Source organism: Falco biarmicus, chromosome 6 (genome assembly GCF_023638135.1).
Source record: "Falco biarmicus isolate bFalBia1 chromosome 6, bFalBia1.pri, whole genome shotgun sequence".
NCBI classification, from domain to species: domain Eukaryota; kingdom Metazoa; phylum Chordata; class Aves; order Falconiformes; family Falconidae; genus Falco; species Falco biarmicus.
Window position 1 is genome coordinate 71,335,426 of NC_079293.1, and position 21,031 is coordinate 71,356,456.

The window sequence follows — 21,031 nt, forward strand, 5'->3', positions numbered from 1 at the left end:
TTAGAAGGCTGCAGCCTTCTATAATATTTGATACTTTTTTTAGGTCTACCCAGATATATACTTAGAACCATGGAACACAGCGTAGACAAAATTTTTCTTTTTTTTTGTAATTTATTGTAGTACAGGAAGCAAAACTGATTTCTTTTTGTGTTTTTGGAATTGTCAAAAAGAAGTATCACATTACAGTTTTTACTTTTTCTTGCTAAAATTGTTTCAGAAAATAGGCACTACGGGTGATATTACATGTTGCTGTGAAGGTGGAACTGTAAGAGAATTACTAATCCTATAAATTCATCATTCCCAAAGACACCAAATTACAGAGTGGTGATAGTTAAGATGAGCCCAACCCCATCTCCAGAAGTCAAAGGTCTCATAACATGAGCAAAATCATTAACCCAAAGAAAAGAAACATGTCTGAAGGCATTAGCTATGCAAAGCAGTTAGCAGGTGCAACTACCTCCTAATTCATCCTCTTAACAGCATTTCAAGCCAAACTTTTAGAAGTTTCTTTTCTCTCCAGATTACAATATTGCAAGGAAACTCCCTGTGAGAATCAAGAGCAAGAAGCTGCATTTGCCACAGGTGCAATTTCTACCTACACTTTGGCTTTTAATTTCGGTGATTGGGGAATTGCTCAAATTACGGAAAGCCACCCCAACAGGGTCCCAGATCTTTATGCACTGATGCTGTGGGCGTACTGTAACACCTGGCAGGGTTGTCGGCTTTTTTTCCAACTCCCTAAAACAAAGTGGAGGTGGTGGAGTAAGCACAGGCTATTTCTTGATCCCTATAGGGCAGGAAAGCCCTGTTCCCCCGAGGCCGCAGTATCCACCGGGGTTCTTACTGAGGTACTGCTGGTGGTAATCTTCGGCGTAATAAAACTCTGGAGCCTCCCGGATTTCTGTTGTGATGGGACCGAAACCACCCTCTGTCAATACCTGTCAAAAAACACAATGGAAAGCCATTAGTGGTTCACTGGCTTCTCTGCTGATGACATTAGGTTTTCTCTCAGCAGGAGCCACAGACATCTCTCAGTGCTTGGACCACATTTGCAGTACATCCCTGAAAGCCCTTTATCCTCATGCTCATGTTATTTTGCTAGGAGACATTGCAGGCACCAAAGTAGGCATTGGTGAGTAGAGGGAGTGCACCCTCCTGTTTTAATGGCTTATTTGTTTAATTTGCTATGGCCACACATTCGTTCTCTCCTCTTTATTAACCACGCCAGGCAGGGATGTGGTGCCATCAGCGAAAGTGGAAAACAAATGTGAAATGTGGCAGAGCACACGTTGATCAAGCCTGGCCAGCTCTCCTGCAGTGTCCAAGAACTTCACCTGGCAGGTGCCTCCACTTTGAAATGTGCTATCCACCCCAAATGTGCTTAAGCCAAGAAGACTTTCTGAGTGAAATTTTAGCCCAAATGATGTCATTGAGAAATAAGCGCATCTGGGCTCTTTTCACAGAGTTGTTGCCAACCCATTCTTCAAAAAGAACAGCTCCATCTTGACCAGAGAGGTATTTATAAGGCAAATTATGGCTTGTTTCTGAAAAATTTGCCAATGCATGCACTAATCACGTTGCAGGAAAAGACGACGGAATGTGGGTGGGGATTTTAAACTAGACTATTTCTTTTTGATATCCCTAACTGAACTTGAAACTCCTGAAAGGTTTCTGACAGAAGGAATTTCTTTTTAACATGAACTGCTGTGACACTTTTCCTACTGAATTTTCTATTTCCAAGGAAACTGGTAAGCACCAACATTTTGGAGCCAATTCTCATCTCAGTGGGGGCATAACTGGTGCTCGCTGAAGTCCACGATAACCTAAGCACTGTAATTGGTGTCAGACTACTGTTGCAAAGGATGCTTGTGAAGTAATGGACATAGAATTGCATTGGTATCAGCCAGATTTGACAGTAAGATCAACTGTAAAGAGCAAACAGTCAGCATTTAAGATTACCAGATAAATGTGTTCTCCATCACACTAATAAATAAACCAAATAAAAGGAAATGATCATACAGAACCCTAAAAACAGACCTGGTAGACCTGTTTTAAGTCATCAAGTCCAACTTCTTTCATGATGATACAACAAATGATAGCCGCCTTACTCCCAGCACACACTTGTTTCTGAAAGATCTTTGAAGATGGAGATCCTCCAGTTTTCTCAAGGAGGCTATTCCAATAGTTACCATCCTGTTACAGACCTTCTCCTAAAGCCTAGCCCAGTTAAGCCCACTACTGTCATGTCAACCCACTACTGTCATTGTACTCATCATGGATGTGGAAAGGAAATCATTCTCTTCCTCTTTGCAATAGTCTCCTAAGTACTTGGTGGCTGGGCAGGGAGAAAGATGACATGTAATGGAAATAATGCTTCCTCACAGCTAGCACTTTATTTGGCATGAAAGTGTCTTTGAATTTCCTACAACAGGGCTTCCTAGGTCTTGCCTCAGCACAGCTAAGTACTGACCACAGTCTGACATCAGTTGCTTGACTTTGTACAGCATTAGGCCAATTTATTCTGGTAATTTCACTGTCTGGAGGATACATTTTGCTGTATGCAAGTTTTAGATCAGAACGCAGTAAGAAGATTGCTACAAAATCCGTAAGACTGACCTGCCTGGGGAGCCCCTGTGTTCCCAACCCTACATCTAAATTCCCAGCACAGGTTAGGAAGTTGTTGACTAAATTGTATTTGAACACGGCAAAGTAACAGCCCCAATTTCACAGGAATCTGGCCTCACTTCCCCATGGAAAATCATCAAGCAGTGTTTTTAATCTTTGGGACAGGCTTTGTCCCAAGGGAATCAGATTATTTACCCATCAGATGTGTGAGCAAAGAAGATAAAGAATGTGAAGTTATGGATCACAACATGCTGGCAACCACTAACACAAAGAGGTGTCAACACAACTGCTTTTAGAAAGCAGTATTTCAATTACTTTCTAACCTTCCTAGCAAAAAAAAAGCACCTTTTAAATTATCTTCACTCCAGAAAGATGGCACAAACTCTGTCATCGTGGGCATTAGTCATTTACTTGCTGCTGTAAATGCATGTAAAATTGGCTTCCCTCCCTTCACTGAGTCATGAGGATGCTGCTGGAGGGATAGATGTTTTTCTACTGTGCAAAACAGTATTTGTTACAGATTTTTACCTGGGACTTTTCCATCACTGGCCTAATTTTGTCAGTTAGAAAATCCATTCTGTTCAATATCATACCACAAGAGGGCATAAACATCATTTATCCCTTTCAGAATTACTAACAGTCTATTAAAACACTGCACGCTGAATAAAGCAGAAGCCCAAGACAACTCATTATATTGCACTTTGGTCATTAGCAAAAGATACCAGCACTGTTGTCAGAAGCAGCAGGAACCCCAGGCTCCAACACTCTGCCAAACACTACCTTGAATGTTTTGATTTTAAATGGGAAAATATTTTCCTCACACTGACTGTGTCGATGCAAAGATAAAAACATATACTGGGAAAGATGATGAAGTTCATGATGTGCTGGCTCCAGCAGGTATAAATCAGACCACTCTTGATTGATTTCCTGCTGTCGAGGCAGATATAATTTGATGATAATCTTGTTCTAGCAGACTTTTTAGTCCTCACTGTCTCAAAATTCCTGAGCCATTTGACATGACCTACCATTACCATGCTGCAGCCAGAAGGGCTACTGCAGCCTTTTCATGCAGAAATGGGAAGGATCAAATTAGGGAGAGTGTAATTAACTCTTGGGACCTTTTACTCAGGAAATTTTTAAGGTACCATTGGATCTTTCTCCCCCCTAATATTTCGCTGTCATTCAAAGAGAATCAATTCATTAATTCATTCAAGGGACTTCTGCAGCTTTTGCCATAGGAGAGATAATGCTAGAAGATCACAAGGATCCTTTCACTATTATAATCCAGCCCCCCAAAACCGTTCAGGTTCTACCAGCGAGAAGCCAAACCCAACCAGAACCCAGATCTCACCCAGCTGTAGAGGGCAGAGGGGACGTGGACAGTTCAGGGCATTGGGACAGGTGCTGGAGCAGGAATATGTCAAAGCCAGCACTGGGAATCTCAGCTCTACTGCCTTTTTTAAACAACCTGCACTTTCACCATGGAAAAGATTTTTGCTTTTGATGAGTTTCCTGATACATTATAGCCTGTGAAAAGTTTTTTCCTGTTGTTTGCTTTAAACTTTTTACCTGACAAAGTCATTACATCCTCTGCCACAAACAATAATTCCTTATTCACTCTCCCCATAGCGGTCTTGATTTTACACCTCTGCCTTAATCCTGCTCATTCATTTCTCCAGCAAGCTTCACAGGCTTAGACTGCCCAGTTCATAACCCAGGGCAACCTTCTTGCCCTTTTCTGCATCTTTTCTAGTTCTATTTTACTGCTGCATTGAGATGGGGTGACCGGAATTGCACTCTATTCAAGATCACCATGGAATTATGCAGTGGCGTACTGACATTTTCTCTTTTACTCTCCATCTCTTTCCCAGCAATTCTTAGCATTCCACTTGCCTTTCTGTCCTCAGCTGAGCACCAAGCAGACATTTTCAAAGAACCATCTGCAATGACGCCAGGACCTCTTTCGCAGGCTAATTTAAACCCTACCATTGTGCCTGCACTTGACTTTTACCCACATGGAATTTCAGCAGCTATTTTATTGCCCAGCCATTTAATATTGTCAGATTCTTCTGCAACTTTTTTTCCAGTCATGTCTACTTCTGTTTACATGGAATAACTCTAGACCATCAGCAGATTTTGACATGTCACTATCAGCTCTCTCCCTTATCCAGCTCTTTTATGAGTACATTGAACTGTGCAGGTTCCCAAGGCAGGTAGTTGTAAACTCCCTTCACTGGGAAAATTGCCCAGCTATTTGTATGTTCTCTTTCCTATCTATAACCAGTTATTCATTCAGAAAATAAACTTTCCTCTTACATCACAGCCCCTGGCTCCCTTTTATGCACCCCCTCTCTTCAAAAAAACTTTATTACACATGCAAGACACAAGTTTCCTCCATTCTAACTCCTGATAGCTCATGCAACCTGCAGCGTAAAACATCAGACTTGACTTGTCTATAATTCTGCTGGATCACCTGGGAGATACCTGCAGCACAGAAGCATCCCACATTTCATTCCTTCAGTACCAGGGCCAACTGAAATCCCAGCTCACCCGCGGTGCTTGTGTGCAAGCAAGTTCCTGTTTAAGTTCTTCTCCCACCTGAAGCCGACGGCCACTTGGCTGCACTGACCTGCTACCGTTCATTTCAGTGATTTCCTCTGAACCTCTTTTACTGTAGCTTGAACCTGAGGCAGCCCCTCAAAATTGTAACCAAGCTCTGGTGTAGGAAACCCCCAAATTGCTCAGCTGTGAACACAGACACAAGGAATGATGTAGCTTTCTGCTACACTGTTACCTGCATCCAGTCCTTCATGGACAGCTCAAGCTTTGCAGATGCTTTGTCTCCAGAACTGACTCCTAAAACACTCAGTATCCTAAGGAAAATGTTATTAGTGAACCAGAGCAATTATTTTGGATGCAAATTTGCACCTGTAGTAGTTGGAGTCCAACTCGGTCAGCCTCATATGGGGCACCCATTGCTGCAGCAGAAGCAAGCTATCAGGCTGCAACAAGGCTTTTACCATCAGTCAGATTCTACTGCCCATGCTGTTTGTCCTTCCTCCAGAGGTCAGACCATACCACTCCCCCTCCATCCAACCACCCATCCCACATGCCTCAGGGCTATTTAACTACTTAGCAGGAATGAGCTACAGCTGCACATTGTCCATGTCAGTCAACCCACTGCCTTGGAGGCAAGGCCACGGCTGCAGATTATCAGTGTTAATCAACCCACTGCCTTCATTCCTCTGCATGCACCTATATTTGGACTTGTGCAGCACATACTGCCCAGAAGCAATTTTCTTCCCAGTGGCATCAAGACCAGAGGTGTGCACCAAGGCATGGTCTAGGGCACTTGCACCACAGGTACTGGGCCAGTATAGTCAGTTATAGCCATACATGTGAACACTGCATGCGTAGGTCCAGCAACTGGCACAAACATCACTGTCAGTAAAGTGATTTTGGATGCACAGGCTTGGAATCACAATGCAAAATCCATCTGCAGCAAATCAAACCCTACTTTTTTCCTCATTCGAACCATACTGGTTGGTTATCCAACCATTTGCCACTTAACCCAGTGCTACCAGTCCCACCTCCACTGTAGTGAGGGGATGCCATGGCATGCTGATGCAGTTAGAAAGATTTTAAGGGATATCCTGGCCATTTAGAGAGGTGGTATCATCTCACAGATATTTTTGCTTTTTAACTTGAAGGCCATGCCCAGAGTCACTGCAACACGGCAGAGCCTGCAGGTTAGGGACATTGCGGATGGCAACTCATTTCAGTTGTGCTGTGTGATAGGAAATGCTGTCCTCAGCAGGGGAGAATATGTGGTAGACTGCCAAGGAATAACCCAAACCAGTGTTAACCGCAGCAGGTTGCTCTTCACTTACTCCCAAGGAACTGTATTTAGCACGTGCCACTTCTGCACTTTGATTTGCTGCTGCCCTCTGAACTGACGGTAATTGCTGCTTCAGCTTTTTGTAGCCAGCTGATTATATTGAGCCAAAGTATGTCAAAATATTTAATCATTTGACATTACAGCATGGCAACAACACATTCAAGGTGTTTGGCTCCTTGTTTATATTCAGATGGAGGTATCTAATACTTGTAAAGTGCCTCAAGAATCTGGAATGAACTACGCTTAAAAAACCACGATTCCCTTGTACCTCTGGATACCTGAAGGAACAGAGTGGAAGCCGCTGACACTTTGATAGGTTGTGCTGAAAATGGATCGCCCATGGAAGTTTAGCAAAGGGGTTGAGCTGACTTATAAATTTGACCCCCAAAAAAAGCTTTAAAATTGTTTTTGTAAAAAAATAAAAAAAGCTTTACAATTGTTTTTGTTAAATGAAACCATTTAATTTTCTGAGCAGAGGCATTAGTAAAGCAGCGGAGTATTAATTGGTTTCAAGCATTTTGTGGCTTTTAAGCAAAATAGCATCATCCTGCGTTTGATTCAACACGCGCTTGGAAAGCAAGCCTGCACTCAGGCCACCGCAATATTCAGTTTGCCTCGTGTCTCAGCAAGTTACTCGAAGCTACTGTATTTCTAATGGCCCCTCTAAAATCACTGATGTTGAAAATACCGCAGAGTACCGTGACACCTATGACAGTTGTGCTTCTGGATCATTGTTCCCCCTTGATGTAAAAACTGTAAGGCCAGCAATCTCACAATACTGAGTGCTCCAGCGCGGACTGCCTATGTAATATCTCTAGGGCTACCCCTTTATGATATTGGCTACTCAAAATTTTGTATCAGCAGCAGCAATGCTGAAATTCAGCTGTTTCCAAAAGTACTAGGGGTTAAAGGAGCTGCACCATCTCAGGAGAAGGCCTGCAGGAACGAGTTGCACGGACACGATTGTCTGTAGGATGGGAGTATGAGTACATCCTAGATACATGGTGACTGTGATATTTTTAACTGGAAAACAAATTCACCGACTTTGCCAAGCCTGCGGATTAGTTGCTGGCAGGCTTGGGAGCAGAAATTCAGCGATACATGCTCACTTGGTTCAGAGTTGCTAACTTTGGTCCAGAGGAACTAACACAAGGAGTAGCATGAGGTCTCAATGATGTGCAATTAAGAAAGAAAGTTTTATTTTGTCCTTCACTTGCCAAGTGTCACCTCTCCTTTTCTGCAAGGCCTGCTCTGCAGTACCACATCTCAATGATATATAATTTTAAATTGTTTCCTTTGTGCTGCCTTCAGCCGATGGGAGCACCTCCCCGATAAACCACTGGTATTTGAACAAATATTAAAATTCAGTTTGCTGCGCTGGGTCCGGTCTCCATGTCACTTACTGATGTTGGCTTTTCCAAACTAACTGATGTCAGTGACCTCGACAAAGCCCTGAAATGAGCTGAAATCATGTCTAGCTGGTAAAATTCTGCATTCACATCCATGTAGGTGACCTCCTTTTGGAAATTACATGTTTATCCATGGCAAGCCAGACAGGAAGAAGGACCCTGCCCAGGAAAATGTGGGAGCAGTGGCTGGCAAGTTCTGAAGTCTAACCCCATCTACCTCACCGGGCACCAACATGGACTGGGACCAAATATCCACACTCTCCTGTTTCCAGATCCCTCCCTGCACAGTGGATTCAATGACACTGATGTATTTGATAGGTGCTGCAAGAATTGATTAGCTAATGTTTTGCAAGGAGCTTTGTAGCACAACATAATTAGCTAATGCTTGCATAGGGTTTTGGAGTGCTATATAATTTCTAAGTATTATTAATATCCTTGCAGGGAAGCTATCTAGCCTCAGAACTCACTTTGCAGCGTGCCTCTTGCAAATCAGGCCAGACTGAAACCAGGAATGATCGAATTATGTTGGTATAAATTCTGCCTCCTGCACAGTGTGGGCATACGGACCTTAAGAGCAGAAACAGTGAAACCCATCAACTTTACAGCTTGCTGTGGTCTTTGCTGTGATAGAAAACAAGCTGCTATGTGACTACATTATAAACCTGAAGACATAAACATCCTATAGGGACTACACCTAACCTGGTCAGAGAGGAGAAATGCTGTTACATGGTGCTGGAATTGTTCATCAGAGTGTATTCTTACAGTGCAGCACAGGGTAAATAAAGATAAGAAGGCAATACAACAGGAATTTAAAAGACGGTGGTGCAAAGTCTAAGCTGAAGAATCTTGATTCTCATCTACAGAACTGCAAAACTGACTTTGTCAGAGCTTCTGCCTATTGACAAAACCCCCACACAACACAGAGCATATCGTCTGAATCGAGTAAACTGAACCTAGCTAGAGGCACAGCTTCATGAGCTTTAGGGAAAAGCTGCATGTGTAGATATAGTCTGTCCCATTGGTTTGCAGATGGGCTTTCTCTGAAATGCTTTTCTCTTAAATACTTAGGTTGAAGTAGGCTGTTTGGTCACTCAGTCCTGCCAGAAGGGAAAGAATTGCCGGACTTGAGTATAAATCAGACCTGCCAAGGTAAATCACAATTGGCCGATAGCCCAGCTATTAACATATCTGAGGCCCCAAGCAGTTATGCTCAGAGGGTCTAGGAAGGATCTGGAGTGCAGTTAGTCTGATATTTCCTACTATTTTACATCTGAGTGTACGTCCTCGTTGCCCACAACAATCAGCTATGCCAGCTGAAATGGCAGATTTATACAGACAGACTTCTTTGTACCTTCTAGCAATGGGAAAAGATGAACATTGAATTTGTCCTAAATCGTATTAAATGGAACTGACAGCGAAATAGAATCTGCCATTCTATTTTTTCCTGTTGGATACTGATCCTGTGAACATGCATAGAAAGGAAGTTGTATCCTGCTCTCTATCATATCAATCTAATTCTGGATTCAAAGCTTTTGCTCCAGATACTGACTGGTATAACAGGATCAGCTTGACCCACAGCCTTTACAAGGTTGACCTTCAGAGCAGAGCTTCCTGAACAACCATCCCGCCTTCTCTTGAGGGAAGAAAGATGAAAGTGAAGAATGGCACCAGGGGGCATTTAGGAGGTATAGGAAGATAACATTAGCAAAGATAAAAGACATCTTGCTCAACTAGCATCTGGGAACTAATTAGGTGTTGAAGGAGCCATTGAGAGAGATAGAAATTCTGTTTGTCTAGCCAATTTTAACGCAGCCAAACAGCCTTTTACTGTACATCCTGCATGGATAATTTATGATGGCTAAGAAAAGATGTGCCCTGTTCTGACTTTCAGTGATCTAAAGCTAAAATCTATTCCGCGGTTTGAGGCAGCAGACTGCTCTTCACTAATCACTCATCCATTACTCTCATATCCTTGAAAGGAAAAATGCCCAGGTCCAGACTGAGCTAGAGCCACCGATAACAACCCACATAAGGCACAGTGAAGTTAGTGCAGAATCTTCCGAGCTGTTGTGGATCGGAGCTGGTACCTCCACGTGGTGCCACCCTGAACAACTCTGAGAAGCTAACTTGGGTCTAAAAGCTGTGTAATGGTAAGATCAGGCAAATCCGTGCTGCCTGGGACCAGAAGAAAATACCCCATATACAAACACTGCGTTGACAAGACTTTACCACTTCCATTAGCTCAGTTATCTCTGAACCACACTTTGTTGCAAAGGACAGACTAGCCTGTGAGGTGCAAGGTACTCCCTTGTGTATATATCCTTTGCAATGAATGGAAGTCACTCCAATTATTTTTCATTCAGGGCAGTTGCACTGTAAAAGTACAAATGTTCATTTCACACATTTAATGTAGAGGGCTCAGTTCAGCTCTGCTGTTACATCGTCGTCATTTTATTTGTCTCACTGGAGTCAACACTGGATTTATATCAAGTACTTTTTCCACAATATATAAACACGATAGTTTCTCAGAAACACATACGAATTTTTAAGAGGAATAAACATTTTTTTTTCTTAAACTCATTCTGAAAAATCCAGAAATATCTTCTGCTGTGATTGGAGGTGAAAACTTTCAGAGACAAAGCATGAATATTTACTACTGATATCATAAAAACTGGTACACTGGAATACCTGAAAGAAGATCCTTATAATGGAAATTGTCAGGCAAACTGTCACCTCTGCCACTTATTTTACCTCTGATAACAAGCTCTGGTTTTCTGTTCAGGCTCTCATGACCATTAGCGTGTAATGCTAAACCACCTCATCCCAAATAAGGCTGGGAGATGGTTTTTGCATTGTGCTGTCCACCCACTTCAGAAGATAGAGTTGTTTGTGGTGAAAGCCCTGAGCCTACTTTCTAGAGCAGCACGACTGTCACCCGCTAGTAGCCCTGACTGTCCCGGTGACTCTCAGCAAAACAAGCACTCCCAATCTCCCTTTCTGCTTCTGTTTCTCATTCTTTACAATGGCACTAACGCTACTCATCCTTTTTTATTCCAGTTCTGCAGGGCACACACGGATTCTTACAATGGCCATATGTGCACTGCTTGGTACAACGAGGAGCCTGACCAAAGTGGCAGGTCCAGTTGCCACAGTTAATGTAAATATGCAGAAAGTTACCACACGCCATGCCCCCAGCTCCTGGGCAGCTGGGGCTGCACAGAAAACTCCAGCTGTACGGAGCCCAAGGAGGGGTTGTTGATAGTGTTCGTTCAAGCAAGCTTTGGCACAACCACTCTAGGGTGGAGAATGGCTCGCCTTGAAGGCCTAACACCAGCCTCACCTACTCAACGGGCTGCTGTCATCACTGAAGTATTTTCATTCTATGTAGAGGAATGAAGCTGGGTTAATTAACATTGATAATATACAGCTGTGGGCTGGCTTCAGGGGCGGCGGGTTGGCCAATGCAGATAAGGTGCAGCTGTGGCTGGTTCTGTGAAGAGGTTGGGCAGCCAAGGAAGAGAGAGGAGGAAGAAGCAAAGAGAGGCAGAGAGAGAGTGCGTGCGCGCGTGTGTGCCGCTGGATAAGGAGAGACTAGGAGAAGGCAGCAGAGGGACTGGCATGAAGAGTATGCTGGTATGAGATAGCAAAAGACCTTGTTGCAGCCAGCTAGTTTGGAGAGTGCTGTGACAATTCTGCATTGCTGGTTTCTTATATATGGAAAGATTTCAGAGGGATCTAACGTGCCCCTAACGCTCCTAGTAATTTACAGCAAAATTATTGTTACCCTATATATTAAATGTTCTACCCAGAATCATAGAATTATTTAGGTTGGAAAAGACTTTTAAGACTATTGAGTCCAACCGTTAACCAAAAACTACCAAACCATCGCTAAATCATGTCCCCGAGCACCACATCTACACATCTTTTAAATCCCTCCAGGGATGGTGACTCCACCACCTCCCTGGGCAGCCTGTCCCAGTGCTGGACACCCTTTCGGTGAAGAAATGTTTCCCAGTCTCCAACCTAAACCTGCCCTGGTGCAGCCTGAGGCCGTTCCCCCTTGTCCTGTCGCTTGTGACCTGGGAGCAGAGACCGACCCCCCTGGCTGCAGCCCCCTCCCAGGCAGCTGTAGGGAGCGATCGGGTCCCCCCCGAGCCCCCTCCTCTCCAGGCTGACCCCCCAGCCCCCCCATCAGACTGGTGCCCCAGCCCCTGCCCCAGCCCCCTGCCCGGCTCTGGACACGCTCCGGCCCCCCAAGCTCTGTCTGGGAGTGAGGGGCCAGAACCAAGCACAGTTTACCATGGATGGGCTCATCAAGTATCTCTTGTGCTCTAAGGCAGCTTGAAGGGGATGGGGTGATAAAGGATGCTACTTGTCCCTGGGAAAGGGAAAAAAAAAATCAACGCCATGTTACTCTGGTTTTCTGGAGAAAATCAATCCCATGTTACTCTGGTTTTCTTAAAACTAAGATTTCATTTATAGTGCTACACACATGGGGCAGGACTGTAGGCAACACAGTGCAGCAGGGTTTCTGCAACTGCCTGGGCAGCCTGTCCTTGCCTTTCCCATGGAGGTGAGCACAGAATGGAGGAAGGGGAGCAAAGAGCCTTGGCTGCCTCCCCCAGGCGCCAGCAAACAGAGGAGATGGATCCAGCACGAGATCGGTGCAGCCGCCATTCACAGTCTGACCCACTGCCTGCCAAATGAACCATGAAACTGAGGTCCTTCCCCATCGTGAAAAAGGCAGGGGACACTTCTCAGCAGCAGGTCTCAAGGATCGGTGCCACTGGAGTTCTGTGAAACTTCCAGCTCAAATTGCCTCTGCGGTTTGAAATGGAAACCTCTTCTGTGCTGAAACTGTCAGGCAGCTGCTGCATTTTCAGCCTGGGTCTTTCTGACCTTTCTGTCCGAACAGCTGAGTTCAGTGGAATATTGTCTGGATTTTTCATCTATATAACAGATCACAGACAGTTTGACCACTTTAAAACAATTTGCATCCTTCAGGATGACAAATGGTTTCTGTTATTGAATATATGCATAACTGCTACTAAAATTGTATTTGAAATGGTTACCAGGGAATACAATTTTAGTCCATACCAAGGACTGAAAAGTCAAGAGAAAATGAACAGAGCATGTTTTAATCAGCAGATAAGTAGTTTTCCAGCTACTATAAATAGAAAAGGCTGGAAGAACGCATCCGACAAGCAGAAGAAAGTGTGAGGAGGGTAAAATTCCACAGTGTTTTGGCTTTGGACTTTAGAAGGTAGTGAGTATGAGATAGTGTGAAATACAAAGAAGCCTTTGTTGTTTACATCTGAAGTTTAAAAGTGGCACAGTGTGAATAAACAAAGGATGTTCCATGAAACACTGCAGCAGTGATGTACTCACTCCGTTTGAGTTCCAGAAACGGCATGTAAATAGAGGCATCGTCTTCTTGTATAAAAAGAGAAGGAGGTAAACTTTAAAGCTTGCCTTCCAGAAAATCTCATTTACCCAGATCTTTAGGTTTTTGATAGGCTTTTAAGTGGTAGAAAACACACAAGCTTAATACGACTAAGATCTGGATCATTTAGCATTTGCTTTCAGGTTGGTTAAGCTTCTTACTAACGATAACAGTACACATGCTTTTGGAAACCTGAATTAGCTATTTGTTATCTTTTCTGGAAAAACAGTTTCGCTCTCAAGCACTGGGATAATATCAAATAATTTATTTTTTGCGCAGACATGAATAAACCATACTGCCAGGATAGCTCCACAAGTTAACTGATCGTTTTACAGGAGGAAGCATTACAGTCATCGATAAGGACAGAATCTAAAGACACATAGATTTAGTTAGATGTTTGGAATAACGCATCACATTGAGCAGTTACGTAGCGTGGAACATGAGTCAAGTTAGTTACAGTATCTGTACACACCTTTCAGTGCAAAGTTCCCCCCATATTTGACAAATCTTTCATCAAATTTGATTTTAATTCGAAATATTCTAACCTATTCCTACTGCATACAGAGAGAGTAACTTTTGATGAAGTTAAAAAAAAATAAAATTGCTATGGTTTGAATTTGCTGTATGTGAGATCTACACTGGAGCCAGCAGATGAAAACACCTTTTGAATAAGCATGTACAATCCTGAGAATTTCCATACAGATAGGGTAGGTTTTGCTTATTTGATGCTGAAACCAACCAATCTCAGAGAGGAAGACAAGGTAATGCTGCCAGTCATACACTTTGTTTTTATTGTAGCGAACCCCGTGTAGGAGAGGTAGCTCAAGGTACCAGAGACATGCTCAAGAGGTTGGCAGGTCTGATAAAAGCCTGATGGGAACCCCCATCCCACTGGAGTGGCACCTAAAGGACAGAAGATGCCTCTTCAGGACATCACAAATGTCGCTGTGACACCTGTGCATCAGACAACAGAACTGAAGCCCCAAAATCAGCCCATGTAGTAAACCAGGCAAAACTGATAAAGCACTAAAGGGAAATGGGCACAGCTGGGGTCAAGCGGAGGCACTAAATCCAGTGCCTTTCACTGCATCACCTTGCTAGGGCCATCTCCAAACCTACATTCCTCTGAAATCAGCTCAAAAAAAGCTGTCTAGGAAGATCAAACTGCTGGTGAGTTACTAATACAGTTGCACATGACAAAATAATACACAATTAATTCAATTTCTCTAATCCTTATCCATCTACACAAAATCTTTGGTGAAGATTTTGGTATGGGCTTCGTTTTCATAGCAAGTTGGTTCACCAAGGAAAATCTAAAAGCTTTCAATTATTCTTCAGGCATTACTTCTTGGAGTGAGTGGCCTCGAAAGCAGATGGCTTCTCCTTCCAACCCCACAGACTGAAAGCACAGTGATGCTCCTGAAATCTGCAAATACATGGCAAAGAAGTCAAACTCTGGATGCTAACTAGAAAAGGAGAAAAACAAGCTGCACCCTTTGCAAAGCAAGCTCACTTCAACAGCCCAAGCTCTGTGTGTACTTATTTACTACAATTACTTTCCTTCTACAGTTTTGAAAATGGGTTACTTGTGCCTGCAGCAGAACTATTTTACCAGAATAGCGGGAAAAAAATGTGCTTGGCCAGAACATCAGCTGCAAAACCAGTATAGTTATTTCATGCCCTCTGGCAGCTGCCAAAAATGCTGAGAGTACAGCAGCACACGGGGAGGGGCGAAAACAAAACCCCTCCATAGGGAAACAGGGCAAATCCTACTGCCTTGGCTCCTTCACGCACCATCCCTGAATGAGCTGGTCTCTGTAGCTGTGCTCAGACCACTTCCGAGCACAACAGAGAGCAACTGTGTGTGCAGGGGGCCCAGCCAGCTATCTTTTCATTCCACGTATGTCTGATTACCAGCAGATCTGTTTCACGAGCTACGGTGCTTTTTTTTTTCACAAGGTATAGTGATTTCCGATTAAAGAGGTGCACCTTGGGCTTACAGAAGAATAGCAGTGTAGGAGACCTCCAGAGCTTCCTCAACTTGTCCACCTGCCCCAAGCTCCACCTGCTCCTTCCTGGAAGAGTTTAGATACAAACCGCCCTCATGTATGTGATCGGCAAATCCTCACCACAAACATACCCCGCGGGAGGGTCCCGGAGGTTTGAATTAGATTCACAGTCAACAAGTTAATTTGTCAGTAAGCTTAGAAAACACAAGCCCATTCTGGACTTCAGGATCAAATTCCACTCATTGTGTAAGCCTCCTAGCATCGACGGAATGGATTGATGCGTCTGAAAAGGAGATTTGAACTTGGCCATTAGTAAAGCAAAATGCCAAACTGATTGTGGCTAGATAGGAAGCAAAGAAAATGCAGGGAATGCACTTTACATTTCAGCGAGAGCCTGGCATTTGCAGCACATCCTTCTCCTGCCAGCTACGGAACAGCAGTGACTTGGCAGAGGTTTGATAGCCAGATGTCATCCTCATCTGGTTGTCTTGGCTCGGGCTGCTTCTTTGAAATGAACAGCAAAACAGAGCGAGTATGGGGTCTGCCTGGTGCTCCTTGCACAACAAGAAATAGAAGTAGGAAAGGTCTTTTGGGCAATGCTGTAGCCCCCCGAATCTGGCATTGCCTTGCACCATTTTGTCAAATTTACAGCCCTCACCAGGCGCAACCTGGGAGGCAGAATCCGAGTTAACAGGCCAAGAACAAAATGGGATGTAAGGATTTGTTTGACAGCTGTCTCTCTTCGGGTGATGAATACAGAGCAAATGATCTCCCTGCACACTTCCCCAAGGCAGCTCTGAACGCACTTCGGCACTTGGAGCCCTGGGTACATTTCCCAGCGATAAAATGCTGCAGTTACATCTCTTTGTTCAAATGCATTGCTGTGTCTCTCCACTGCCGTAAATTTTCCGTTGGTGGTTTTAAGGAGAGCAATCATTTGTTTTCTGCATTTCTGTTGTACTACCCTAAACAACAGCAGGGAGAAAAACATCAGGGTAGTCCCTGTCTAAAACCTGCTGGTGTTCTGGTTCATCGCTCTTTAAGCCAGTACAAGCTATTAAAGATGCACCCATAAATACGGAGGTACGCAGCCTGTCATTACACATTCCTCCTACCACATGGTCCTTCAGCTACACCAGAAGAGTTGAACTAATGGGCAAAAGTTTGCCAGGGGTTTGATGTGGCAGCTAAGTCACAAATGCCTTTAGACCCAGGCAACAAAAGAGAGAAGCACATACCATTCTCACTAAGACCCCACGTGACTGACCTTATATCAGAAGGAGAATTACTTTTTAAACTGAAAGCCTGATAGCGCGCGTGTATGTTTGTATACACATCAATATGTGTGATAAGAAGGCTGCTTTGTGGCAAAACCTGCCAACAAACCCATTTTTTTGTCGCCATCTGCTAGGAAGAGAGCAAGCACCTGTTAGGAGCAGCTGCTTGAATGCAGAATGTAGGTAAGAGAAAAATCAGTTTCATTTTGGAGTTGGCCTGCTGCAGGTAGCACATGGCTCTCACCAACAAGGATGCCAAGAGGTCCTTTTTAAGCTTGTCCTAATTAGGAAGTGGCTAGCGTTACGAAATCTCAAAACTGTTCATTTAGGTTATTATGGCCAGTAGAGAGGAACAACGGGGCTCCCCCTCGCCACCCCCCAAAACATTTCCCCAGCCTCTGCCGGTGTCTCTGCCCTTCCCTCTGCCTTCCCCTTTTTTCAAAGCAAGAGCAGGGGGAAAGCTAACAGCCTGTTTGGAGACATCGTGTGTGGCTCTGTGCCTCTCTTGGCATTGCAGGCTGCACCAGGACATGTTGCTCCAAGGAATCCCAGCGTTAGCAACACCCCTTTACTCCTTCCTTCAGCTGCTTCCCTCTTGCTCCCTCTTTACGTCCATCTCAGTGTGGGTACTTTGAGGGTTTTAGGAAAAGGAAACAAAAGGGTCTCAGTCCAAGTGCTCGCTGTGATCAAGGCTATAGGCACCAACAGATGCCAACCCTGCCAGGCTGTCATTTCCCCGGGGGAGCATTTCCCAGGGTCCCACCATCTAGGCGACTTGAAGTGGGCAGGAGAGACACGTTAAACGATTTCCCATACTCTTCCATGTGATGCATCCAAGCTCACCAGCCAGTGTGGGCTCTCCCACCATGCCTGACACCACGGATGGTCTCAAATCTGCTGCCCTTAATCCATGGTTATGGTACCCTGTATTTCCACTGCAGAAATAAAGTCACTCTGTTCGTTCTCTCCAACCCTCCAAGCACAGACTGGGTCTGATTTTCTTCAGCCAGCGCCCACAGCCTTTGTGCCCCACAGCCGAGCTTGGCTCACACAGCCCGTGTGGCACAGCCACTTGCTTTCTGAAAGGGGCCACCCCAGGGTGCAAAAGGGCTTTTGTTCTCAAAAATCAGCCAGCCTGCAGGAGATCTTCCTGTTCCTCTTTGCCACATAAGACTACATCTAATAATCATTGGGGGAGGTATAACAGCACTACAAGGAGCTCCTGTCTACATCTAGGTACCAGCAACAGGAGGTCAGTGGATGGGTTTCCCTTGCTCAGGGAAAATTTGCAATAGGCACCAATATTTAGGAGTCCTTTCAGGCCCAAACATCTTCCCTTTTTCTCTTTTCCTCTTTTCCCTGATTTCTCATGTTCTTTAGCCTCCATTTCTTGTCTCCCCAACCCCTTTTTCCACCTGCCCATCTTCTCATTTGCCCTGTGCCACCATCCTGTGCCATGAGGATGATAAACACTTGGCTCACATAACCTTTTTATAAATAGCATGTCCGACTCATTCAATGTTAGAGATTGATAGTTTCTTAAGTGGCAGCAAAGAACTGGTCTAAGGGTCACAGTGTGCCCAAAGGTGAAAGTACAGAGGCTAATGCACCAACACAGACACTGTCTTGAGAAATCAGGGATATTCCCGAAGTGTTTTTGAGGCTTCGACCTCTGCGGTCTGCATTACAGGTCAGCTGGATCAAATGCTGATCAAAAATAAACCCCCCAAACCCCTGATTTCTGTATGAGAGAACACCCATCCAGTTTGGGCTACGAAAACAAGAGCAAGTACATGAAGGCTGACAGAGAAATAACATTTATTCTGCTCGTAAAGGAGTAAATTTGATCTTGATGCAATGAAACACACATAAAATCACACAAAGCCATCCCACAGAGTCATTTCTCTGTACAAAGCTGCACTTTAAATTGTGTGGTTTAGAACAAATACCTTCGGTCAAGCAGGATATTTTTTCTTAATGCAGATTTATATCTGTAAGTACATCTGTAAGCATATAGATTCATGCCTCCTGGGACATGCCTAATGGGTTCTGAATTCACTCTGGCTCATTTCTTTGTAAAGCACTGGCTATACGGTGGGAGAATTGAATAGGGTCTTTCACTGATGGATGTCTTTTCATTTTGAATTTAAATGTACAAACTGAGATCACGGCTTATTATTGCCATGAGAAACAACAACAGAAAATGCAAGAGCCATAGATTAGGGAGTCAGTGACACCGAAACGTTCAAGGACAGGATGAGCTAATTAATGTTACCCTCTGCCCTCTAAATTAGTCACATATTTACTTAAGTGCTTCTGCTCACCACTAGCCGAAGGGCAGTGATGTAGGAGCGTGCATAGAGGCTAACTCCGGCTGCCCTAGCTCCTTTTAGTCAACAAAGCCCACCTGGTAGCGAGGTGCCCCTCCTGTTTTGTGTGCTGTGATTCACTGCTGGCTTTGGGCTGCTAGAGAGGAGCTGGGGGTGTTCAACAGCTCGGTGCTGGCTTAGCGTGTAGAAGAGAATGGGAAGAAGACATTACAAAGAGGGGTGCTGAGCTCAGCATTACGCTTCATGAGAGCAGAAATCAAAGGTGTCTATGCCCAGACATGGAAGTATCCCACCAGGAAAGCTTTCCCCTAGGTACAGCTAAAGAAACACAAGCTAAATCGATCCTTGAGAGCAGCCCAGGTGCCAGTGGGGCTCTACTACAAAGCAAACGTGCTTGGGGTACCCCAAAACACTAAAATATGAGTATTCACCACATTTTCAGCACTCACATGCACTCAGATGAAGAACCATCAAGTCGGGAAGAGCTCAGTCTCTGAAACAATCTGGTGAAAAGTCCTGACTCTCCTGCCTTTTCAAAAAAATTCCAGCAACTGAAAGGGAAAAAAGGAGAGGGGGGGAAGCCTTGTTCATGCTGTTACAGTTTAGGAACTGCTGGCATCCCTGTCTCCGAAAGGAAGGGGAGCAGAGAGCTGACTGCTCAGCAGCTGAGAACGTGTGTTCTGGAAGCAGCACGCCTGAGCAGATGGTGAAATGATTACTGCCAGTAAATGTTAGAGCCCTCTTTTTTTTTTTTTTTTTTTTTTTTTTTTTTTTTTTTCCTAACTTGAATTCTGAACAACAGGGGAAAAATAATTACAAAGGATACATGAAAGCAGCTTGATTTCCTTTCTTTTCTTCTCTGAAAGTGTGTGTGTCTTGTTCCTTTCTAATACCTGACACTGCAAAACTGGATGTTCACTGGGCTTGCCGGATTAAAATCTACCAACAAGCACTTTGTTCTGGGGAGCTTAACACGGCTGTTGTACTTAAAGCTGTGTGTTCACTGGGAAATAAGGAGGTGCAGGATCATGTGCTGTGTATACAACCTTAGAAATGACGTACAGGGAAAAGAAGAAAGGTTGTAACTGTTATAATGTAGCCTGTGGGTCAGTCTCCAAACAGGCACGGTGCTAGCTTGTGGCGTTAGGAGGAGTGCTGGGGCTAAGCCAGGGGTGTGATGCTTGGGCTACACCTCTCTCACACATCATCAGGTCGTTTTGATTTCCCCCTGAACCCTTCCTCTGCCAGCCCCACTCCGAGCTCTGCAGGCTGCAGGGCCAGGCACCTCCCGGCAGGCTCCTGGTCCCAGCTCCCTCCCCGATGTGTCCCAGCAGCCCTATGCAATTTGTAATCCCATTAGCTCTCCTGTTCCCTTCTCTCTGTCCCAACCCATTCCTTTCTTTCCCTCTTTCACATCCAATTTCTTTCATCTTTGCCTTGCAGCCAGGCAGCCCATCCCTCCTTGCTGCACTGGGTGCCACCACTTTCAAATCCCAAGAGAACCCAGCTCCCAAGTTCGCCCAGAGCAGCCACCAGCCGCGATGGCAAGGAGCATCCCTCTCGCTTAGGTAGCCATGGAAAGCATGCTGCAGCAACGGGGTGAGCAGCCGGAGCAGCACCACACTTACCCCGCAGCATCTTTTGAAGGCTTCAGCTGTTAAATGCTGTGACATCTCTCCCAAATGTGTGGAGGGGTTTTTTTTGGTGTATTTTTTGTTGTTGTTGTTGTTGTTTGTTTTTGGTTTTTGTTTTTTAAATGCCTGTAAATTAAGAAAAGCTAGGGAAATTTCCACGGGGAGATTAAAAAAAAAAAAAAGGCACAACATGCGCAAAAGACGCCCCCTTAATGAATTTCAGATCCCTGCTCTGCAGCAGGGAGGGACCAGGGATCCTTGTAGACAGCCTGGGAGAAATATTTTAGTATTGAAAACAACATGTTTTTCTCCAGCTTCCTTCTCTGAACAATTTTGGCCGGATCTTTAAAAATATCAGTCTGAGGAGGCAGAAAACTGGCATGGAAAATGTCACCCCCCAAATTAA

The 21,031-nt window shown here is 44.5% G+C and overlaps 1 protein-coding gene across 1 annotated transcript in view; it reads right to left on the minus strand.

Annotated features, from left to right (window-relative positions):
• Positions 1–91: 91 nt before the first annotated feature.
• MSRA (methionine sulfoxide reductase A) overlaps positions 92–21,031 on the minus strand; it is a 151,685-nt gene continuing 130,745 nt past the window's right edge. The window contains exon 4 of the mRNA XM_056344718.1: positions 92–938. Within this exon, the coding sequence (XP_056200693.1) occupies positions 774–938 (165 nt within the window). The 3' untranslated portion in view covers positions 92–773. The remainder of the gene's footprint in view (positions 939–21,031) is intronic.